Raw genomic sequence first — 25,898 nt, 5'->3', positions numbered from 1 at the left:
CATGCGGTGGTATCTGGTCCCGGCCAGAATAGCCAAATTTGTCCCTAGTTACCCCGCTACATGCTTTAGGGTCTGTAGTGAAACAGGCACACATCTCCATATCTGGTGGACGTGCCGGGTTGTCCAACGGTTTTGGGCAACAACATTCCAGATGGCGTCAGTGCTCTTGGGGGACCCCTTACCACCTGACCCAACTTTGGCCCTACTTAACCTGACGCCCCGAAATTGCACTCGAAGTCAGTTATCCCTATTTCTAAAGCTAACCACAGCGGCTAAACAAACGATTGCTAGAGCCTGGAAGACTCCGACACTCTCTGTAGCGGAACTTAAAAACAGGGTCACACAGGCCATGATCCATTGCAAGATAGAAGCGAAAATTTTAGACCGTATGCCCCGATTTCATAGGGTTTGGCAACCCTGGATTCGACATTTTTTGCCCCCTGATTTAGATCCCAATCTCTTAGAACCCTGAGCTACTCTTTTAGATGTGACCACTTCCAGCGCATGACGGCCTGGGTCCGTGCGGGCCGATCGACCAATTTCCCTTTCTCTCTCCTATGCTTCTCCCTCTTCTTTCCTCTCACATTTCCCCCTTTATTCCTATCCTTGTTTCCAGTCTAACTGTTTTTTTTTTCCTTTTTCTTCCCTATACCTGGAAAACTCTGCTCTCGCAGTACCTGTACTCCCCTGTGCATTATATTTCTTTCTATTGGGAGTAACTTATTTCTCCAACCCCGGGGACTCCGGATTGTTTGGGTTTTTGACTGTTTTATTACGCAATTACTCTCTGCTTTGATTTGAGCGACACGTCCGTATTTTTTCCTTGAAATTGCTTTATAAAGATTGTGTGGCACTAACACTGTCATTTTGTTCTAAATCCATTGTACCATTTGAATTTTGACTGCAACGTACTGTGTAAATCTTCTGTTAATTGATAATAAAAATTTAAAACAGAAAAGTGAAACAATAAAACTGAAATTTTCCTTTAAATGTGGGTCCCTTTGGATCTGGTATGTATATTAAGGGGAACTCTTATTTCAATTTCAATTAAGAAGATGAATAGACATCGCTGGACATTTACATTTTTTTATCTTTTAATAAAGGACACGTCCCAAGCTGTCTCTTGTCTTTTTTACCACTTTTTGACACTTTTCTTGTGAAATGGTCCTTGTTAATGGGGGCTTCCAGATTCCGATGAGCCCCCCGCCCACATACCCCCACAACCACCGGGCAAGGGTTGTGGGGATGAGGCCCTTGTCCCAAATCAACATGTCTTTGGAGTGTGGGAGGAAACCGGTGTACCTGGGGGAAAACCACGCAGGCACAGGGAGAACATGCAAACTCCAGGTAGGTAGTGTTGTGGTTGGGATTTGAACCAGTGACCCATATCTACTTGCTAGATGAGAGTGCTACCCACTACACCACTGTGCCACCCAATCAGGCAACTTTTTATCCAAGATGTTGTTTCATTGAATTAATGTTCAGTGGTTTTTTTTGTCTGTTTTTTTGGTAACCGTTGTTTGCTTTGCAGGAATGCCATTCAGCTGTAGCATTGACCTTTTTGCAGGGGGCGTGCGAGAACGGTAAGGCGTTCATGTACGCCCTCCCGGCATTTTAAGCCCACACTGTCTTAGAGGAAGCAGTGAAATGTGCTGCAGGTTTGTTCCAGCATCTGCAAGTACTTTATATCAGCTAGAAGTAACAAATTTACTTTTTCCCAGGCAGTGGCAGCTGGGCTATAATTTTTTTTGGGGGGCGGGGGGGGGGGTACTATATCTCTATAAGTCTATAAGTCACAATAGTGTGGGACAGAGAAAGTGTGACAAACTGATATTCTACTATGGAATTGTTTCCTTTTTTAACAATTTGTTTTATTATTGTAGTTTATGGAAAATCCAACCCAAGAAAAAAATGACATTGGAATGACATTGAAAATTACATTAAATGACATTTAATTAAAAATGTCTTAAAATGACATTGAAAAATGTCAGAATGAGTAAACTGAGAGACCAGCTCAGCCTCGCCCTCTGCAGGAGCTGTAACTGGTTTAACGGCATTTCTACTTCTAGAGACTCTCATTTCATTTCTCTTCTGCTGTCAGCGATGGCGTCTGGTGATCTGAGAGCTGAGCTGCAATGTTCCATCTGTCTGAACATTTATACAGATCCTGTAACCCTGAAATGTGGACACAACTTCTGCCGGGTCTGTATTGATCGTGTGTTGGATACACAGGAGGGGTCTGAAGGTCATTCCTGTCCTGAATGCAAAGAAAAGTTTCTGGATCGTCCCGCACTGCACAAGAACATAGCACTGCGTAACATAGTGGAACATTTCCTACCTGCTCAGCTGGATCGGGAGGAGTCCGGGGTCTTCTGTACTTACTGTGTGGACTCTCCTGTACCTGCTGTTAGATCCTGTCTACGGTGTGAGGTTTCTCTGTGTGATAAACACCTGAGAGTCCACAAAAAGTCCCCAGAACACATCTTATGTGACCCCATCCTGTCCATGGAGAGAAGGAAATGCTCCGTCCACAAGAAGAGCCTGGAGTATTACTGCACTGAGGATGAGACCTGTGTCTGTGTGTATTGTTGTGTGATTGGAGGACACATTGGACATAAGATGGTGTCACTGGATGAGACTTCTAAGAAGAAGAAGGAGACACTGAGGAATGTTCTGCAGAAACTTCTGACAAAGAGAGAGGAGACGGAGGAAAGAGTCCAGAGTCTGCAGAAACACCGGAGGAAAGTAGAAGAAGAAGCAGCCGGTGACACCAAGAGAGTCACTGCCCTGTTTAGAGATCTCAGGAGACGTCTGGAAGACCTGGAGAAGAGAGTCCTGAGGGACATCTCCAGAAAGATAGAACAAATCACTGTCCCCATATTGGATTTAATTCGGGATCTGGAAATAAAGAAGGAGGAGCTGTCCAGGAAGTTGCGTCACATTGAGGAGCTGTGTAACGTGACGGATCCACTGACTGTCTTACAGGAATCAGACACAGATGACTTGTGTGATACTGAGGATGGAGATAATGAGGACAGAGAGAGACATGAGGAGCTCCTCCATGATGGAGGGGGTCTGGATGTGGCGGGGGTCTTACACACAGGTTTATCTGATATAATAACAGAGGTAAATGTATACTTCTATATACAGGGAGCTGCAGACATATTACTGGATGGAAACACAGCTGGTAATAATCTATATATATCAGATGACAGGAAAACTGTATCCTGGTCATTTATAGACAAGAATCACCCAGAAACACCAGAGAGATTTCAGGATCGTCCTCAGGTGTTGAGCAGTCAGAGTTTCTCCTCAGGGAGACATTACTGGGAAGTGGATGTCGTAGGATCAGGTGAATGGACAGTCGGGATGTGTTACACCAGTATAGGGAGGAGAGGGAAGGAGTCAGAGATTGGATATAATAACAAGTCCTGGGGTTTGAAGTGGGTAGCTGATAAGTATTTGGTGATACATGACAGTGATGAGATCCTCTTACCCACCAATCTCTCCAGTGACAGAGTCAGGATATATCTGGATTTTGAGGCCGGGCGGATCTCCTTTTATGATCTGTGTGACCCGATCCGACACCTCCACACCTTCACCACCACCTTCACTGAGCCCCTCCATGTTGGGTTAGGTGTAAGGGAACATTGTATAAAGATATTTGGGGGGAATTGGGAGATGTGAGAACTCCGTCTTCTGACATCATAGCATGGGCGTAGCATAAGAGGTTGCAGGGGTCACAATCACAACCCCACCCCTAGCTCCAGGGGGCCCATGCAGCCTCCCTGTCATATTATAATATCCTCCACAAAGTCTGGCTCTGTACTGTCCTAGGGCCCTACAGCCACACTCCAATACTGGGCTTCCACTTTGCCTTCCACATTCCACACCCCTCTATTCTCATTGGCTGGGGAGAAGCTGTGAGAAATTTCCTGAATGGAGAGGAACATGAGGTGAGAACAGCCCAGGATGGGGAAGTGTCTGTGCTGTGTGCTGGCAACATGGAATGGTAACCGTGCTCAGTGAATTAAGAGGAGAAGAGTGCCGTCCTGTAGCCACGATGGGACAGATGTTACTGGTGAGGTAAGACACTGTTCAGTGTCTCCTAGTCACCAGCTGGGATTCTTTTTACCCCCCATCATGTCTGCTTACCCCACTTCCCTGACAACTAGGAAAAAGACACATACTTCTGGGAGGTGACCTCCTGCCAACACTAACAGAGAAACCTTCAGAAATTGCTAAAACAAATCCCTTAACACTTTCTGAAGGGCTGCAGGCTCCAGATTTTGTGTCACGTGGCTTTGCCCCCCCAGATCTAAGTTGCGCCCCCAAGCCCCCTGCCTGCTCCCTCTGCCCTGGATGCTATGCCCAGGTGCTGAGCTCCTTTACCATTATGGCACTCTATACTGCTCCTCCTCCGTGGGGCTGAAATCACATTCCTTTACAACACCGCCAATTAGCCACAATCTTCACAGGGGGTATCTGCCTACTGCAACTACACTGCCATTCTGACTAGAGAATTTAACAGGTCAGAATGGCAACATAAAAGTGAGATACACCCTGTGAAGGCTGACAGACTGTGTGTAAAGGAATGTGATTTCAGCCCTGTGTAGCGTGGGGTGGAGCTGTGTACAGTGCTGGGATGGGAAAGGAGCTCTGTCATGTGACCTGCCAGGGGTGATCCCTGTCCTCTGATTCTCCAGAGGTGACCCCTATCCTCTGGTTCTTCAGCTGTGATCCCTGTAATCTGATTCTTCAGCTGTGATCCATGGCCTCTGATGTAAGGAGGAACTCTGGGAACTTAAAAAACTCTTAAACCACTTTGAGTATCTTGGCATGCGGTAGGTGTATCTGCATGCACAGTGGAAGTGGTGGGTGGTAGTGGGGGGGGGGGGGGGGTGGCCCATGTCAACTTTTGCATTGGGGCCCACAAACTTCAAGCTACGCCTCTGCATCACAGCGATGGTTGGTGGTTCATTGATCCTTGATGCATGGATGAAGTGGTGACTCCTGGTAAAAGTATGAGGGCGGCCATTGCAGGCCTCCTTCTGAAAATGCTAGTTCCCTGGCTGTGTGTAATGTAAGAACTTATAAAGTGGCAGTAAAGATAAAATAAAAAATGACAGTTATGATGGCATCTGACATGAACACAGCAGTCTTTGTTTTTCAGAGTCCCCCTGTAACTTTATTCTTTTACCTGTTGGTTCTGCTCTTATTTCTCAGCTCCCTTTAACAGACCAATCTGTCCAGCAAAAGTGGCAGTTAGAGGGTTGGGACAAACCATTTACCACTGACAGTTGTGCGTAAAATGGTCAGCATTTAATCATTTATGTATGTATTTGTCCCAAAATTGCTGTAAAAAATGTTATCTGTAATCTTGTAATTTGTCAGTCACTTATGTAAAGTCCATCTAAATCTACTAGTCCATCCAACACCCCCCTCTCCAGACAATGCAGCTGTTCAAGGGAGTCTCCACTGCCCCTCCATAGATAGAAGAGCCGCCCTAAGACAGGAAGTGTGTTACCGGCAGCATCACCAGGGAAAAATAAAGTAAAAAAGCAGAAAACAAATGCACCCACCAGATCTCAGGATCGGTAAGCTTCAATATACATATTTGAAAATGTTAGGTTTAATACTATTTTAAATCACTGACCCAAAACAGCCAGGGAACTAGCATTCTCTAAAGGGGAGTTTAGCAATGGCAGCCACCATGATTCCCTCATGACAGATGCCATTTAACTACAATAAATATCCCTCGTTGCAGATTATAACTGCCAGGTGTGTCTGGGTTCCAGGGACAGTCCTGGGAGGTTTGTCCCTGGAAATGTTGCCAATTTTAGTAATAATTTCTACAACATTTTCTATTGAAACTTTAATTGCAGAGTAAGCTCACTTTCATGGTGATAATAAATTGGTGACGGTTAATGTGGTCCTCATTTTCCTGTTTCTATCAATGTCGGCAGTTTTTAGTACCTGAAATACACGTCTCCTTCATACAGGACAGAATTCTGGGAAATCTCTGGCAGAAAACATGATCAGGAATGAGTCTGCCCAACCTCCTGTTATATGATAATAGCTGACCATTAGTTGGGACTCTCCCGGGCTTGTCTTATGTTATCATGGCTCTATCACATAATGCTGATACAAAAGTCTACATTGAAATGTAAAGTGATGTTTTATTATATTATGGTGGAGGGTGATTAATGTGTAATATAGAGTTATAGGGGCACTACTGGCCCATAGGGATGAGGGTCAGATTCACTGCGAGGAATCCTGTAGGATCTCCTGTGCTCTTTGTGCCTAGTACGTTTAGTCCTAGCCTTTGTGTTGAATTTATAGACTCTTTTTCTCAAGTACGTTTAGTCCTAGCCTTTGTGTTGGATTTATAGACTCTTTTTCTCAAGTACGTTTAGTCCTAGCCTTTGTGTTGGATTTATAGACTCTTTTTCTTAAGTACGTTTAGTCCTAGCCTTTGTGTTGGATTTATAGACTCTTTTTCTCAAGTACGTTTAGTCCTAGCCTTTGTGTTGGATTTATAGACTATTTTTCTCAAGTACGTTTAGTCCTAGCCTTTGTGTTAGATTTATAGACTATTTTTCTCAAGTACGTTTAGTCCTAGCCTTTGTGTTGGATTTATAGACTCTTTTTCTCAAGTACGTTTAGTCCTACCCTTTGTGTTGGATTTATAGACTCTTTTTCTCAAGTAGGTTTAGTCCTAGCCTTTGTGTTGGATTTATAGACTCTTTTTCTCATGTACGTTTAGTCCCAGCCTTTGTGTTGGATTTATAGACTCTTTTTCCCAAGTAGGTTTAGTCCCAGCCTTTGTGTTGGATTTATAGACTCTTTTTCTCAAGTATGTTTAGTCCCAGCCTTTGTATTGGATTTATAGACTCTTTTTCTCAAGTACGTTTAGTCCTAGCCTTTGTGTTGGATTTATAGAATTTTTCTTAAGTACGTTTAGTCCTAGCCTTTGTATTGGATTTATAGACTCTTTTTCTCAAGTACATTTAGTCCTAGCCTTTGTGTTGGATTTATAAACTTGCAAGACTTTTTCCTTCATTTTATGAGAGACATTTATCTGCCATCTTCTTCTGCCATGTTACATTAATTTATGATCTGTATAATTAATTGCAGCTTAACAACACATTGTTTCTTGTACTTTGTACAACTCATGATAGAATGGGATTTTCTAACTTAGTTCAAGTTTCAGGTTAAAGTTAATTATTTGGGCAGTGATATATGTTGATAGAAACCATAAATGTGTCATTTTATACTAATACTGCAGACAAGAGATGGGTAACTGTTTCGTTTCTGAAGTAAATGTACATTATATCTCTTATGTATCTCATTAGCTTTGCAGATTCGCTTGTCTTATAATCCTATGCCTTCAATGTAACATTTAGAACAATGTCCTTTTATTGTATTGTTCTCACACATGTGTTAAATAAAGCTTTGATCAGACATAACAAGGAGTCCTATGTTCCTGAAAGAAGGGTGGGGGCGGCATTGCCAGGACACTTTGCTCATTAGAATTGTCCTTCTGCTGGTCAATGTTACTCTGTTGTGTCTTCTGTGGTCTCCTAATTCTTGTAGTAATATAACAGCCTGTACTTCGTGTCTCTAATACATTTCAGCCAATTCTCCCTCATTGACATTAAACAAAGACCCTAACTTCTAAACCAGAAGGACTATAATGGTACCAAGGAGTGAAAAAGTATCAACATATTTGTTATACAGAATGAAACTCATTAAAGAAGCATGGACATGTATGTACATATGCACCACAAACATGACATCAAAATATGAACACAATTATGTTCTTAGTGTTGATTATCACCAACCCCACATCCGTGGGGATATGTAAAACTTGATGCTGCTCCACACAGGCTTTATATTATCTCTCCCAGCATCCAGTTCCACTCTCCAGCCGGCTGGGATTTGTAGTCTATAACAGTCCAGCTGAATGTAGAACTGGCTTCTTAGACTACATGTCCCAAGATGCTTTGCTTCACTCTTAGCCCTTGTACACACGGTCGGACATTCCGACGGAAAATGTCCGATCGGACCGTGTTGTCAGATAATCCGACCATGTGTGGGCTCCATCTGACTTTTTCCATCGGAATGTCCGACCAACAAGGTTTGAGAGCTGGATATAAAATTTTCCGACAACATGATCTGTTCGGACTTTGTCCGATTGTTTGTAGAGAATTCCGATCGGACAAAGTGCCACGCATGCTCAGATCAAATTACGAGACCAAAGCTATTGGCTACTAGCCGGAATGTAGTCCCATCGCAATGAACGAACATCATCACTTTCCGAATGATCATATTTTCCGACAACTTTGTCCGACCGTGTGTATGCAACACCAATTTTGGACAAAATCCATCAGAAAAAATCAGACGGATTTTGTTGTCGGAATGTCCGTCCGTGTGTACAAGGGCTTAGATCTTCAGGAAGTGATGACACATAGTTTCGGGCTGAGCACTAGGAGAGAACAGCTTCACAGTAGCAATGTTGCAGAGTGTCTCCTGAAATTGCACATAATATTAGCCAGCTCCTGGCTACATTTATAATACATTGTTTTTGGCAAATCCAGACTATGGGGTTTATTTGCTAAAGCTGGAGGGTGCAAAATCAGACAGTTAATGGGTTTTATTGCCAAAGCCTAATTGAACAAGCTGAGGTTAGAAGCTAATTGGTTCCAATGCAGAAATGAGCCTGATTTTTCACTCTCCAGCTTTAGTAAATAAACTCCTTTATGTGTTTTTTTTTTGCCTGCCACACCATTCGGCACCTACCCAACAAGCCTGTAATAGGCGGAGCCTGCTAGGCCCCTCCCACAGCTCTACTCTCTGCACAGGCTGTACAGCACAGTGATGATTTCAGTGCTGCTTCTACAGGGTCATGTCTTTGTTTTATATCCTATATCCGATTTATATCCTTTGTGACTTTTGAGGAATATATATATAAATGAAAGATTTGTGCTCAAAGTTCAACTTTTGGGAGTTGTTTTCATGTTCAATGCCCAATCATGTGCATGCAAAAGCTCATGTAATTTCTCTGGCACATGATTGGATATTCAAACTGAACCCAAGTTCACCTTATTTACTAACATTTCCAGAGTGAAGAGTCTCTCCTGCTTCAGTGAACGGTGTGTGTGGGTGTTGGGGTGTCTTGTGTGATTATTCTGGAGACGTTGTGAAACTCACCAACCAGCGTGCCAGAACACGGAGCCGAGTCTGAGTACGCTACACAATGGAGTCAACAGGAGGGGGAGGGGAGGATCTGAGAGCAGAGCCGGGAAATGAAACTAATCTCAATGAAGAAATATTATAACTGACTTCTGTATTGAACAGCGAGATATCACCGAGACCAGAGGACGCAGCGTCAGGTATGAGGAATGATAATATATTGTGTATCCCATCTTTATCTATCTGTAAGAAAATGTATTTGACTGATCTCCCAATGTAAGGAACATTCTTCACATTGAGTACACGGACTTTCTTGTGGAATGGGGTCCTGCCACCACTGTAAGGTGGCATTTCTCTGCCATCCATCTAAGGGGCCCTTCTTCTCTGATCATCATGTTCACTGTTTATGATTATTTTCTGGTTTTCATTATAGGGAGTCCCAGAGCTAGCAGCCGTAGGGGGTGGGCGCGGGGACGGCATGACATGTGCTGGACCGCACAGTCGCCGTCTTTAAGGGGATATTAGGGACACTTTAAGGAGGCCAGGTAGGCGGAGCCAAGGGGGCGGAGCCAGCGTTAGCTCCGGGATTGAAGTGCGCGCTGCGATCATTCAAAGAGCGGAGGAGAAAGTGATCCCCACCCACCCTCCCTAGTTATAGAGTGGGGGTCGTTTGTTGGGGGTCTTAGTGCTCCAAGGGGAGCCAGGCAGTTCTTTGGTAATTTTAAGGAAATAATGGGAGGTACGGGTAGTAAACTGTTGTACCCATCCATGGATGGGGGTGGTTTAATGATACTTCCAGGTTACGAGGGGTTAACCTGGAAAGGTTAAAAGGGGTAGGTCACTGCAACAATTTGGGTATAGCCTCCGAGACAGGGGATTCCGCCTGGAGGTCAAGAGGTCAAAAGTTTGAAGTCGTTCGCAGTGACCAGTATGTTATTATGCTAGTACCCATGACCCGTTTAAAGGCTGGGAAGGTTTACGGTTTTTTTTAAAGTTTTTTATGTTATTTATGAAACAGATTTGTTAAATAAATTACGGCCAGGTGGCCATTTAATCCATATGTAGTCCAGTCGTTTGTTTAAGGTGGGTTACGGGAAGTGGAGAAGGGAAATTGTAGGGGTAAAAGGTATAGAATACACTGGGCTTAGAGTCCTACAGATGTCATGACTATTTAAAAGTGTTAATAAATAGAGAAGTGTTAATTCCAATAATTTAATCACATTTATCAGTGCTGTTGTTAAGCCCCCCTGCCCACAGACCCCCACAGCCACAAATCAGGGTTGTAGGGAAGAGGCCCTTGTCCCCCATCAACATGGGGACAAGGTGCTTTGGGGTGGGAGGGGGCAGAGCCCCCTTCCCAAAAACACCCCCCATGTTGAGGGCATGTGGCCTGGTATGGTTCAGGAGGGGGCTCTCGCTTGCCCCCCTTTCCTGACCTGCCATTCTGCATGCTCAAATAAGGGTCTGTTATGGACTTTGGGGGGGGATCCCACGACATTTTTTTTTAAAACATTTTGGCATGGCGTTCCCTTTAAAATCCATACCAGACCCAAAGGGCCTGGTATAGATTGGGGGGACCCCATACTGTTTTTTTCTTCTCATTCCTGTACTGCCAGCATTGTTTTTTTTTTTTTTCAGTCACCTGTCAGCGGTCCGATTTCACTCCTGTCGCTAGTATCAAGGGACTCTGTTGGGACACCTGATATAAAGAAGGACTCGGATGAGGACACCTGAGGTAAAGGGGGACACCTGATGAAAAGGGGGACTTTGATGGGACACCTGATGTAAAGCGAGACACTGATGGGACACCTGATATAAAGAGGGACTCAGATGAGGACACCTGAGGTAAAGGGGGACACCTGATGAAAAGGGGGACTTCGATGGGACACCTGATGTAAAGCCAGACACTGATGGGACACCTGATATAAAGAGGGACTCGGATGAGGACACCTGAGGTAAAGGGGGACACCTGATGAAAAGGGGGACTTCGATGGGACACCTGATGTAAAGCCAGATACTGATGGGACACCTGATATAAAGAGGGACTCGGATGAGGACACCTGAGGTAAACAGGGACACCTGATGAAAAGGGGGACTTTGATGGGACACCTGATGTAAAGCCATACACTGATGGGACACCTGATATAAAGAGGGACTCGGATGAGGACACCTGAGGTGAATGGGGACACTTGATGAAAAGGGGGACTTTGATGGGACACCTGATGTAAAGGGCATGCTAATGGGGACAACTGATGTAAAGGGGGACTCTGATGAGAACATCTGATATAAAGGACATGCTGATGGGGACACTTGATGTAAAGGAGGACACTGACGAGGACACATGAGATAAAGGGGGGCATCTGATGTAAAAGGAGACTCCAATGGATGTAAAGAGGGACTCACATGTGGAGGATTTAGAGAATAGAAACAGAAAAAAATAATCTCAGGATCCCCCCCAGTGCAGGCCCCCCAGTGCAGACACCCCCCAGTGCAGACACCCCCAGCAGTACAGACACCCCCCAGTGCAGACACCCCTTCTCTGTGCATATCCCCGTGCAGACACCCTCCCAGTGCAGACCCCCGAGTGCAGACACTCCCCCAGTGCAGACCCAGTCTGCAATGGGGTGTCTGCATGGGGGTCTGCATGGAGGGGAGTGTCTGCACTGGGGGGTCTGCACTGGGGGGTGTCTGCACAGGGGGGTTTCTGCACTGGAGGGTCTGCACTGGGGGTGTGTCTGTACTGAGGGGTGTCTGCACTGGGGGGTGTGTCTGTACTGCTGGGGGGATATGCACTGGGGGCTGCACTGGGGGGGTCTGCATTGGGGGGGGGTGTCTGCACTGGTAGGGTGTCTGTACTGCTGGGGGGATCTGCACTGGGGGCTGCACTGGGGAGGTCTGCACTGGGGAGGTCTTACTGGGGGGTCTGCACGGGGCTCTGCAAGGAGGGGGGTGTCTGCATGGGGGTCTGCACGGAGGAGGTGTTTGTACTGAGGGGGGTTTGCACTGGGGGGTGTCTGTACTGCTGGGGGGTCTGCACTGAGGGGGTTGTCTGCGGGGGGTCTCCACTGGGGGTCTGCACGGGGGGTGTCTGCACTGGGGGGGTGTCTGCATGGGGGTATGCACAGAGAAGGGGTGTCTGCACTAGGGAGTGTCTGTACTGCTGCGGGTGTCTGCACTAGGGAGTGTTTGTACTGCTGCGGGTGTCAGCACTGGGGGGTGTCTGCACTGGGGGGCCTGCACTGGGGGGGTGTCTGTACCGAGCCCGAGCTCGAGGGACACACACCGCTGTGTGTGTGTATGATTATCTGCTGTTATGAGGTCTGTAAGGGGGGTTGTCTTTACTGCTGGGGGTGTCTGCACTGGCGGGGTCTTAACTGGTGGGGTGTCTGCACGGGGGTCTCCACTGGGGGGTGTCTGCACTGGGGGGTCTGCACTGGGGGGTGTCTGCACTGGGGGGTCTGCACTGGGGGGTGTATGCACCGGGGTCTACACGGAGCGGGATGTCTGCATTGGTGGTCTGCACTGGGGGGGGTGTCTGCACTGGGGGTCTGCACTGGGGCGTGTATGCACAGGGGTCTGCACGGAGCGGGGTGTCTGCATTGGGGGGTCTGCATTGGGGGGTGTCTGTACTGCTGGGGGTGTCTGCACTGGCGGGGTCTGCACAGGTGGGGTGTCTGCACGGGGGTCTCCACGGGGGGGTCTGCACTGGGGGGTGTCTGCACTGGGGGGTCTGCACTGGGGGAGTGTCTGCACTCGGGGTCTGCACTGGGAGGGTGTCTGCACGGGGATATGCACAGAGAAGGGGTGTCTGCACTGGGGGGTGTCTGTACTGCTGGGGGTGTCTGCACTGGGGGGTGTCTGTACTGCTGGGAGGATCTGCACTGGGGGGTCTGTAATGGGGTGTCTGCATGGGGGTCTGCACTGGGGAGTGTCTGCACTGGGGGGTGTCTGCACTGGGGGGCCTGCACTGGGGGGTGTCTGTACCGAGCCCGAGCTCGAGGGACACACACCACTGTGTGTGTGTATGATTATCTGCTGTTCTGAGGTCTGTAAGGGGGGTTGTCTGTACTGCTGGGGGTGTCTGCACTGGCGGGGTCTTCACTGGTGGGGTGTCTGCACAGGGGTCTCCACTGGGGGTCTGCACTGGGGGGTGTCTGCACTGGGGGGGTGTCTGCACGGGGGGTGTATGCACCGGGGTCTGCACGGAGCGGGGTGTCTGCACTGGGGGGTCTGCACTGGGGGGTCTGCACTGGAGGGTCTGCACTGGGGGGTGTATGCACAGGAGTCTGCACGGAGCGGGGTGTCTGCATTGAGGGGTCTGCATTGGGGGGTGTCTGTACTGCTGGTGGTGTCTGCACTGGCGGGGTCTACACTGGTGGGGTGTCTGCACGGGGGTCTCCACTGGGGGGTCTGCACCAGGGGGTGTCTTCACTGGGGGGTCTGCACTGGGGGGGTGTCTGCACTCGGGGGTCTACACTGGGAGGGTGTCTGCACGGGGGTATGCACAGAGAAGGGGTTTCTGCACTGGGGGGTCTGCACTGGGGGTGTCTGTACTGGGGGGTGTCTGCACTGGGGGGTCTGCACTGGGGGGGTGTCTGTACTACTGGGGGGAACTGCACTGGGGGGTCTGCACGGGGGTCTGCACGGAGGGGGTGTCTACACTGGGGGGGTGTCTGCTCAGAGGGGAGTGTCTGTACTGAGGGTGGGGTCTGCACTGAGGGGAGTCTGCACTGAGGTGGGTGTCTATACTGTTGGGGGGTCTCCCCTTGGGCTCTGCACTGAGGGGGGTGTCTGTACTGAGGTGGGGGTGTCTGTACCGATTGGGGGGTCTGCACCGAGGTGGGGGTGTCTGTACTGATGGAGGGGTCTGCACTGAAGGGGTGTCTGTACTAAGGGGGAGGTTTATACTGAGGGAGGGGAGTCTATATTGATTGAAGGAGGGGGATCTATATTGAGGGAGGAGGGTCTGTAGTTAGTGGAGGGGGGTCTGTAATGAGGGGTGACACCAACCCTAGTGACGCCACTGACTAACTCTATATACTAATCATTATATTTTTCAGCTAAATATATTCACTTTAGCTCAAAAAGAAGTCAGCACTGACACCTTCAGCCTAAAATTGGAACTGTAAGTACTTTTCACTCAATATTGCCTGATTTGTTCTTCATGTCTCACTAACACTGACACCTACTGAATTTAAACCGTACTGCAGACCTTTTACAACAATTTCATCAATTAAAGCTTCCTACCATTTTCTCCTCCAATACTTCATAACCAATAATCAAGAGTGGAAGTGCCCTTAACTATGAAGGACCTAGACTCTCTTTCTTTAAACCCTTCCAGGGACTACTCCGAAGTTTATTCGTTTTTAATGCAGTTAATGTTTTTGGTTATTCAAACTACAATATAACACAATTCTTCCAAAGGACCTGTTATTTACGGAGGTTGATGACCTTCCTGGACTTGGGTAAAACCCCCCTCTTCTGATTTTCTCGATGGTTATACATAATGACCAGCATTGTATTTACTGTCATCGGTATATTACTAATACAAACGTTTTTTGTTTTGTTTTTTGCAGAACGCTTACATTCTAGAGTTACTTTAAAAGCAATTAATTTTAGACATAATTGTACAGTTATTGTACATATTTTTCACAATTTATGTGGCTTTCTGCCCCGTATGCCGACATGATTCATCCCCACTCAGTCGCTATCCATTCACCACTTTTATGGATTCAATCTACATCCATGGCCATTAGGGTTATTTCACATAAGGTCCAGGGATTCTTCTCCCCAAATAAAAGGAAAAAAGCCTTCATACAATACAAGAAATGAAATGTAAAAAAAATCCTATTACAGGAAACTCACTTCATGAAAGACAATCACCCAACTTTTTTCCATAGAACATATAACCAAACTTTCCATACCTCAACATCCACCAAAACGAAAGGAGCAGCTATCTTTTAGACATGTGCACTGACAAAAAATGTGTTTGTTTTCATTTCATTCTTTTTTATTTATTTTTTTTTTTTTGCTTTTTTTTCGTAAATTAGAAATTCAAAATTCGCAATTTGAAAATTCGTAAAATTCGAAAATTTCCCAATTTGGAATTTCTGAAATTTAGAATTTCCAATTTCTGAAATTTCCAATTTTCCAATTTCCGAAATTTAGAATTTCCGAATTCTGAAATTCCCGAAATTTTCAAATTTCAGGAATTCAACATTTTGGAGTTAACAACTTTGTCAAAATTTGTTAAAACAAATTCGGAACTAAACAAATTGCACATGTCTACTATCTTTATCCATCAATTCTTCCGTCTTGAGGTTCAACAGGTTTACAAGGATCAAGACAGTAGATTTATTATTGTTAAAGGTATTTTATCAGGTAGAGAATTGACAATTGCCAATGTATACGCATCAAATGACACACAAACCACATTCATCACACAGGTTTTTTTTTTTTTTTTTTTACACGCTACAGCGCTATCATTAACCTCATATAATACTAGGTGCAGACTTTAACTCCGTATTACAACCGAATCTAGATCATAGTAGAAAAAAACCTGTATTCAAAAACATTTTCAAAAACAACCTCTAGACCAGGGATCTGCAATTAGTGGACCTCCAGCTGTTGCAGAACTACAAGTCCCATGAGGCATAGCAAGACTCTGACAGCCACAAATGGGACTTGTAGTTTTGCAACACCTGGGGGTCCACTAATTGCATATCCCTGCTCTAGACACATAAATTAATTACAACCCATGGAGAGCGCTTAACATAGGGGCGCGTGAATATACCTTTTATTCACACCCACACAATTCATATTCCCACTTGGACTATATTTTTTGCACTCCCATTATCCTGGCTAACACCCATGAAGCTTCAATACACCCATGCTCCTGGATCAGATCATCATATCACCACACTCAGTACACAATTTATAGGACTCTCTTCAACACCATACTCATGAAGACTCAACAAAGCTTTACTAACGGACCCCAAACATCAACATGAGGTAGCCCTAGCTACTAACCGGTTCCCGACCAGCGCACGCCGATGTACGTTGGCAGAATGGCACGGGCAGGCATATTGGCATACAGGTACGTCCAATCTTCAATGCCGCCCTGCCATCGGGAGCTTCCTGCTGGCGGTGCGCTCGCGTGCAGGTCGGGACCCACGTGAGTCCAGTCGCGGGTGCCGCGGACTCGATCGCCGCGGGCATACCCGCGATCGTCTCACGGGACGGCTGAATGGAGAAGTGCCGTTGTAAACAGCATTTCTCCATTCTGCCTAGCAACTAGTGACGCTGATCTCTGCTCCATGTGATTGGAGCAGAGATCAGTGTTCACTAAATGAAAGCCCAACCCCCCCACAGTTAGTAACACACCCCTAGGAACACTTAACCCCTACACTGCCACCCACTTGTTAACCCCTTCACTGCCAGTGTCATTTACACAGGAATCAGTGCATTTATATAGCAGTGATTGCTGTATAAATGACAATGGTCCCAAAAATGTGTCAAAAATGTCCGATGTGTCTGCCGCAATGTTGCAGTCACAATAAAAATCGCTGATCACCGCCATTACTAGTAAAAAAAATAATAATAAAAAATTATTAATAAAAATGCCATAAAACTATCCCCTATTTTGTAAACGCTATAACATTTGCGCAAACCAATGAATAATCGCTTATAGCAATTTTTTTTTACCAAAAATATGTAGAAGAATACGTGTCGGCCTAAACTGAGGGAAAAACATTTTTTTATATATTTTTGGGGGATATTTATTATAACAAAAAGTAAAAAATAATGCGTTTTTTTTTCAAAATTGTCGCTCTATTTTTGATTATACCGCAAAAACTAAAAACCGCAGAGGTGATCAAATACCACCAAAAGAAAGCTCTATTTGTGGGAAAAAAAAGGACGTCAATTTTGTTTGGGAGCCGTGTCGCACAACCGCGCAATTGTCAGTTAAAGCGACGCAGTGCCGAATTCGCAAAAAGTGGTCTGGTCTTTGACCAGCAAAATGGTCCAGGGCTGAAGTGGTTAAAGACTATTTCACGACTAACTCTACACCAGATATGTCCCCTACTACCCTATGGCTAGCACATAAAGCGGTTTTGAGAGGACGCCTCATCAAACTAGCAGAACAACGTAATAGAAAGAAATGGGAAAAGATACATTCCCTCACGAAAGATCGTCACAAACTATATAAAGATCACACCAGCACACATGCCCCTGATATCTTCACCATGATCTCCTAAAAACGTGCTGAACCAGACTCTTTACTCACATTTAAAGCAGAAAAGGTACTTTGCTGATCAAAAGCAACATTTTTCCTATCTAAATGTTTGCACGTAAACTAAATCAACCAATTAAACCCACTCATGTCTACAAACTCAAAAATAATGCTAACCAACTGGTCACTCACCCGCAAGAAATACTATCCATATTTACAAAATTGTATTCAGACCTCCTCTCTAAACCGACCACCACAATCCCACCCACAACACTAGCATGGCTAAAACAAAATTCCTATACCCACGCTAACCACTACACAGATTGACACATTAAATGCTCCATGACCCGAGGAAGAAATTCTTCAAATTTATTAAATCCCTTAAAAGAAGCTCAGTACCTGGTCCAGACCGGCTCTCTTCATTTTACTATAAACAATTTCAACAACTTTTAACCCCAAATTAAACGAAAGTATGCAACAACATCCTGAAAGGAGGTCAGTTTTCAGAAGAGATGTTACTAGACAACATGTCCTTAATTCCAAAACCAAATAAAGACCATACACTACCCCAAAACTACAGACCCATTTCGGTAATAAGCAACGACCTCAAGATTTTCAGCAGATTGCTAGCTAATAGACTAGCATTGATAATCCCCTCCCTGATATCCACGTACCAATCCCGATTCATTCCAGGCAGACAAATCGCTGACAATATTCAATTAGTAACGAATATAATCCAGGATGCAAATATCAAATCTCAATCAGTACTGCTATTAAGCCTAGATATCAATAAAGCATTTGACAGTGTAACATGGAGATACCTAGATATAGTGTTGCAAAAATATGGATTTAAAGGAGAATTTATCCATGCACTTTATCACAACCCTTCCACCAGGATAAGATTGCCAGGTTGTAACTCAGATTTTTTCAAGGTGGGAAGGGGTACCTGTCAAGGGTGACCCCTTTTACCTTAATTATTCACCCTGGCAATTGAACCTTTAGCCGCTGCAATATTACAATACCCAGACATAAAAGGCTATACATCCAATAACAATACAGACAAACTTATGCAGGCCATACACGGTAGAATTTGGAATGAATTTTCTTTTCAAAATCAGAAAGTTCTTTTTTTTTTTTGTGATCCGATGATGCCACCATTGATTTTCGAAATTCGGCCAACCAAGCCTTCAATTTCACCTCATGTTGCTACAGAAAATAATTTTCGTGGCCGGGAATCTTCTTTATTCTCCGTAAAATTTTCTTTTCTTATTACATTTCTCGCACGATTAGAATATCGTTAGTTTTTTTCCAAAAAATTTCCAACATGCCCGATTCCTCAAATTTGATTTCAGCACGAAAATCGGCTGTTGCTGCAGCCCACTAACAGTGCGAAATTCATACGAAAATTCTTAGATACGATTTTCGAAAGAAAATTCTTTCGAAATTCGAACCGTGTATGGCCGGCATTAGTATGTATGCAGATGACATGGTATTATTCCCCACACAACCAATATAACTTTACCAAACCTATTTCATACACTTAAAAAATTCTCTTCACTATCAGAGTTATCAGTAAATGTTTCAAAATGTATTGGCATGCCAAGAAACATTCCCCCATCACAATTAGACTTCATTCAAACTTCATTCAATTTCACATGTTCTATAGAGACTCTCCCTTACTTAGGTATTCACCTCACCCCAGATATTAATAATTTATCCTCTAAAAACTACATACCCATGTTGCAAAATTAAGAATGACGATCAAATTATGGAAATCATTTCATATATAATTTTTAGGTAGAATAACGACCATCAAACTGTCAATTCTCCCAAAGTTATTACACTTATTTAGAGCACTCCCAATCAGATGTTAACAAGTTTATATGTTCTGACTCCCACCCACGGATATCTAAAATGGCTTTATATAACAAAAAAGAGTGGATTTGGCCTCCAAGAGTTCTGGTCATATTATTTAGCGGCTAGATGGTCCCAGATAGCCCAATAGCACATCCACAACCCTAAGATCCCATGGGTCAGATTTGAAAAAGTCTCAATCCTACCTTATTCTATTGCTTGGATATTATGGAGCAATACAGTTTCTAATCATACCTTAGAAACGCTTAACCAGTTAGTCGCTCCTTATATCAATTATGGAAACTACAAAATAAGAAATTCATACTGATTTCCTCCACACCTCCTCACGCTTCCTTTATAGGAGATCCCAAATTCTTATCAAGCCATCAAGATACAGGAGAATTCACATGGTGGATTGACATTGATAACCTAACCACCATCAAAAAACTTAGAGAAAGCCTCATTCACCTCCTTCTCGTCATTAAAAAAACCAAATATAACATCCCCAATAATGAACTTAGGAGATTCCTCCAAATTAGAAACTTTTACAACTCATACTTTCAAATATCAGAAATAAAATCACCCACATTTTATGAAAACATATGTTCTAGATCTCCAAGAGGAGCAGGTTTGATATCTGAGATATACTCAAATCTGATTAACATAGATCAGGATTTTCTCAACCAAAGTTCCTCCAGAGGTTGCTAGGGGTTTCTTGAGCAAAGAACAATTTCTGCCTCTCAGATAAGTTCCCACTGACACCATTGATATTTTTAGCTATCGGTAAGGGCCAGTTCACACTGCAGGCGATGCGAGGCGACACCGACTTGCCTCGCCGCGACCTGCCGCGACCTCAGCGGCAACTTGCAGATGACTTCTGTATAGAAGTCAATGCAAGTCGCCCCGAGGTCGCCCGAAAGTAGTACAGGAACCTTTTTTCTGAGTCGGAGCGACTCGAGTCGCTCCTCTCAGAACGGTTCCATTGTACAGAACGGGGGCGACTTGTCAGATCGAGGCGAGGCAAGTCGTGTCGCCTCGCATCGCCCGCAGTGTGAACCGGCTCTAAGGGGGTCATTTTTCTCAATGACCACAAGTGTAAGGACCATTTTTCCTGCTGACCATCACATTAATGTATTATGAGTTGTAGATACAATCATTTTTAGCAGAGGTTTCCTCAGACTGGAACGTTATTTCATGGATTCCTCTGTGTTGAAAATGTTGGGAAAGGCTGGTCTAAAACAATCTTTCTCAACCAAGGTTCTATGGAATTGTTACCGGCCTCAAAATGTGAATTAACCACTTTCAGACCGGACCATTTTGCTGGTCCATGACCAGAGGTCTTTTTACAATTTGGCACTGCGCTGCTTTAACTGGTAATTGCGCGGTCATGCAATGTTGTACCCAAAGAAAATTTACGTCCTTTTCTTCCCACAAATAGAGCTTTCTTTTAAAGGTATTTGACTGACTATGCGATTTTTATTTTTTGCGATATAAACGTAAAAAGACTGCAAATTTTGAAAAAAAATGATATTTTCTACTTTTTGTTATTAGAAAAATCCAATAAACTCAATTTTAGTCATACATTTAGGCCAAAATGTATTCAGCCACATGTCTTTGGTAAAAAAAAAAGTCAATAACTGTATATTTATTGGTTTGCGCAAAAGTTGTCACATCTACAAACTAAGGTACGTTTTCTGGAATTTACGCAGCTTTTAGTTTATGACTGCCTATCTCATTTCTTGAGGTGCTAAAATGGCAGGGCAGTACAAAACCCCCCCAAATGACCCATTTTGGAAAGTAGACACCCTAAGGAAATTGATAAGAGGCATGTTGAGCCCATTGAATATTTTATTTTTTTGTCTCAAGCGATTGACAAAGTTGTCACTAAATGATATATTGCTCACACATGCCATGGTTATATGTGGAATTGTACCCCAAAATACATTCTGCTGCTTCTCCTGAGTACGGGGATACCACATGTGGTTGACTTTTTGGAAGCCTAGCCGCGTACGGGGCCCCGGAAACCAAGCACCGCCTTCAGGATTTCTAAGGGCATACATTTGTAATTTCACTCCTCACTACCTATCACAGTTTTGAAGGCCATAAAATGCCAAGATGGCACAAAACACCCACAAATGACCCCATTTTAGAAAGTAGACACCCCAAGTTATTTGCTGAGAGGCATGTTAAGTCCATTAAATATTTTATATTTTGCCACAAGTTGCGGGAAAATTACAAACTTTTATTTATTTTTATTTTTTTTCACAAAGTTGTCACTAAATGATATATTGCTCACACATGCTATGGGCATATGTGAAATGACACCCCAAAATAAATTCTGCTGCTTCTCCTGAGTACGGGGATACCACATATGTGGGACTTTTTGGGAGCCTAGCCGCGTACGGGGCCCCGAAAACCAAGCACCGCCTTCAGGCTTTCTAAGGGTGTAAATTTTTGACTTCACTCCTCACTACCTATTACAGTTTTGAAGGCCATAAAATGCCAAGATGGCACAAAACACCCACAAATGACCCCATTTTAGAAAGTAGACACCCCAAGCTATTTGCTGAGAGGCATGTTAAGTCCATGGAATATTTTATATTTTGCCACAAGTTGCAGGAAAATTACAAACTTTTATTTATTTATTTATTTTTTTCACAAAGTTGTCACTAAATGATATATTGCTCACACATGCCATGGTTATATGTGGAATTGTACCCCAAAATACATTCTGCTGCTTCTCCTGAGTACGGGGATACCACATGTGGTTGACTTTTTGGAAGCCTAGCTGCGTACGGGGCCCCGAAAACCAAGCACCGCCTTCAGGATTTCTAAGGGCATACATTTGTAATTTCACTCCTCACTACCTATCACAGTTTTGAAGGCCATAAAATGCCAAGATGGCACAAAACACCCACAAATGACCCCATTTTAGAAAGTAGACACCCCAAGTTATTTGCTGAGAGGCATGTTAAGTCCATTAAATATTTTATATTTTGCCACAAGTTGCGGGAATATTACAAACTTTTATTTATTTTTATTTTTTTTCACAAAGTTGTCACTAAATGATATATTGCTCACACATGCTATGGGCATATGTGAAATGACACCCCAAAATAAATTCTGCTGCTTCTCCTGAGTACGGGGATACCACATATGTGGGAATTTTTGGGAGCCTAGCCGCGTACGGGGCCCCGAAAACCAAGCACCGCCTTCAGGCTTTCTAAGGGCGTAAATTTTTGACTTCACTCCTCACTACCTATTACAGTTTTGAAGGCCATAAAATGCCAAGATGGCACAAAACACCCACAAATGACCCCATTTTAGAAAGTAGACACCCCAAGATATTTGCTGAGAGGCATGTTAAGTCCATGGAATATTTTATATTTTGCCACAAGTTGCGGGAAAATTACAAACTTTTATTTATTTATTTATTTATTTTCACAAAGTTGTCACTAAATGATATATTGCTCACACATGCCATGGTTATATGTGGAATTGTACCCCAAAATACATTCTGCTGCTTCTCCTGAGTACGGGGATACCACATGTGGTTGACTTTTTGGAAGCCTAGCTGCGTACGGGGCCCCGAAAACCAAGCACCGCCTTCAGGATTTCTAAGGGCATACATTTGTAATTTCACTCCTCACTACCTATCACAGTTTTGAAGGCCATAAAATGCCAAGATGGCACAAAACACCCACAAATGACCCCATTTTAGAAAGTAGACACCCCAAGTTATTTGCTGAGAGGCATGTTAAGTCCATTAAATATTTTATATTTTGCCACAAGTTGCGGGAAAATTACAAACTTTTATTTATTTTTATTTTTTTTCACAAAGTTGTCACTAAATGATATATTGCTCACACATGCTATGGGCATATGTGAAATTACACCCCAAAATAAATTCTGCTGCTTCTCCTGAGTACGGGGATACCACATATGTGGGACTTTTTGGGAGCCTAGCCGCGTACGGGGCCCCGAAACCCAAGCACCGCCTTCAGGCTTTCTAAGGGCGTAAATTTTTGACTTCACTCCTCACTACCTATTACAGTTTTGAAGGCCATAAAATGCCAAGATGGCACAAAACACCCACAAATGACCCCATTTTAGAAAGTAGACACCCCAAGCTATTTGCTGAGAGGCATGTTAAGTCCATGGAATATTTTATATTTTGCCACAAGTTGCGGGAAAATTACAAACTTTTATTTATTTATTTATTTTTTTCACAAAGTTGTCACTAAATGATATATTGCTCACACATGCCATGGTTATATGTGGAATTGTACCCCAAAATACATTCTGCTGCTTCTCCTGAGTACGGGGATACCACATGTGGTTGACTTTTTGGAAGCCTAGCTGCGTACGGGGCCCCGAAAACCAAGCACCGCCTTCAGGATTTCTAAGGGCATACATTTGTAATTTCACTCCTCACTACCTATCACAGTTTTGAAGGCCATAAAATGCCAAGATGGCACAAAACACCCACAAATGACCCCATTTTAGAAAGTAGACACCCCAAGCTATTTGCTGAGAGGCATGTTAAGTCCATGAAATATTTTATATTTTGCCACAAGTTGCGGGAAAATTACAAACTTTTATTTATTTTATTTTTTTTTCACAAAGTTGTCACTAAATGATATATTGCTCACACATGCTATGGGCATATGTGAAATGACACCCCAAAATAAATTCTGCTGCTTCTCCTGAGTACGGGGATACCACATATGTGGGACTTTTTGGGAGCCTAGCCGCGTACGGGGCCCCGAAAACCAAGCACTGCCTTCAGGATTTCTAAGGGTGTAAATTTTTGATTTTACTCCTCACTACAGTGGTGTGAAAAAGTGTTTGCCCCCTTCCTCATTTCCTGTTCCTTTGCATGTTTGTCACACTTAAGTGTTTCGGAACATCAAACCAATTTAAACAATAGTCAAGGACAACACAAGTAAACACAAAATGAAATTTGTAAATGAAGGTGTTTATTATTAAAGGTGAAAAAAAATCAAAACCATCATGGCCCTGTGTGAAAAAGTGATTGCCCCCTAAACCTAATAACTGGTTGGGCCACCCTTAGCAGCAACAACTGCAACCAAGCGTTTGCGATAACGTGCAATGAGGCTTTTACAGCGTCCTGGAGGAATTTTGGCCCACTCATCTTTGCAGAATTGTCCTAATTCAGTTACATTAGAGGGTTTTCGAGCATGAACGGCCTTTTTAAGGTCATACCACAACATCTCAATAGGATTCAGGTCAGGACTTTGGCTAGGCCACTCCAAAGTCTTCATTTTGTTTTTCTTCAGCCATTTGGTGGTGGACTTGCTGGTGTGTTTAGGATCATTGTCCTGCTGCAGAACCCAAGTTCGTTTCAGCTTGAGTACACGAACAGATGGTCGGACATTCTCCTTCAAGATCTCTTGGTAGACAGCAGAATTCATAGTTCCTTTTATCACGGCAAGTCTTCCAGGTCCTGAAGCAGCAAAACAGCCCCAGACCATCACACTACCACCACCATATTTTACTGTTGGTATAATGTTCTTTTTCTGAAATGCAGTGTTCCTTCTACGCCAGATATACTTGGACACACACCTTCCAAAGAGTTCCACTTTTGTCTCATCGGTCCACAGAATGTTGTCCCAAAAGTCTTGGGGATCATCAAGATGTGTTGTGGAGAAATTGAGACGAGCTTTGATGTTCTTTTTGCTCAGCAGTGGTTTTCTCCTTGGAACTCTGCCATGCAGGCCATTTTTGCCCAGTCTTTTCCTGATGGTGGAGGCATGAACGCTGACCTTAACTGAGGCAAGTGAGGCCTGCAGTTCCTTGGACGTTGTTGTGGGGTCTTTTGTGACCTCTTGGATGAGTCGTCGCTGCGCTCTTGGGGTAATTTTGGGCGGCCGTCCCCTCCTGGGAAGGTTCACCACTGTTCCATGTCTTCGCCATTTGTGGATAATGGCTCTCACTGTGGTTCGCTGGATTCCCAAAGCTTTGGAAATGGCTTTATAACCCTTTCCAGACTGATAGATCTCAATTACTTTCTTTCTCAATTGTTCCTGAATTTCTTTGGGTCTCGGCATGATGTGTAGCTTTTAAGGATCTTCTGGTGGACCTTACTGTGTCAAGCAGCTCCTATTTAAGTGATGCCTTGATTGTGAACAGGTGTGGAAATAATCAGGCCTGGGTGTGGCTAGAAAAATTGAACTCAGGTGTGGACAACCACAGTTATAGTATGTTTTAACAAGGAGGGCAATCACTTTTTCACACAGGGTCATGATGGTTTGGATTTTTTTTCACCATTAATAATAAACACCTTCATTTACAAATTGCATTTTGTGTTTACTTGTGTTGACCTTGACTATTGTTTAAATTGGCAAACATGCAAAGGAACAGGAAATGAGGAAGGGGGCAAACACTTTTTCACACCACTGTACCTATCGCAGTTTTGAAGGCCATAAAATGCCAAGATGGCACAAACCCCCCCCCCCCCCCAAATGACCCCATTTTGGAAAGTAGACACCCCTAAATTTAGGGGTACACTAGTGAGACTCACAGGTAAAAAAGCACCTAGGCTGTCAGCGACTGTATCAAAACGCTACAAAAAAACTGTTAGCGATCGCAGGGA

At 44.1% G+C, this 25,898-nt stretch overlaps 2 protein-coding genes across 2 annotated transcripts in view; both read left to right on the top strand.

Moving 5' to 3' along the window:
- Positions 1 to 2,088: 2,088 nt before the first annotated feature.
- Positions 2,089 to 7,472, top strand: LOC143961776 (E3 ubiquitin/ISG15 ligase TRIM25-like). The gene has a single exon (XM_077471115.1). The coding sequence runs from the start codon at positions 2,104 to 2,106 to the stop codon at positions 3,685 to 3,687; it is 1,584 nt and encodes a 527-aa protein (XP_077327241.1). The 5' UTR covers positions 2,089 to 2,103; the 3' UTR covers positions 3,688 to 7,472.
- Positions 7,473 to 9,262: 1,790 nt separating this feature from the next.
- The window catches only part of LOC143961775 (NACHT, LRR and PYD domains-containing protein 3-like), a 101,154-nt gene continuing 84,518 nt past the window's right edge, over positions 9,263 to 25,898 (top strand). Inside the window, exons 1-3 of the mRNA XM_077471113.1 lie at positions 9,263 to 9,395; positions 10,834 to 10,930; positions 14,256 to 14,320. The gene's annotated coding sequence lies outside the window, so the exon portion shown is untranslated. The remainder of the gene's footprint in view (positions 9,396 to 10,833; positions 10,931 to 14,255; positions 14,321 to 25,898) is intronic.

This window comes from Lithobates pipiens, unplaced genomic scaffold (assembly GCF_037356315.1).
Source record: "Lithobates pipiens isolate NorthernLeopardFrog02 unplaced genomic scaffold, aLitPip1_a1.2 Scaffold_8, whole genome shotgun sequence".
Lineage (NCBI taxonomy): Eukaryota > Metazoa > Chordata > Amphibia > Anura > Ranidae > Lithobates > Lithobates pipiens.
This window is presented reverse-complemented; position numbering and strand designations above follow the sequence as displayed.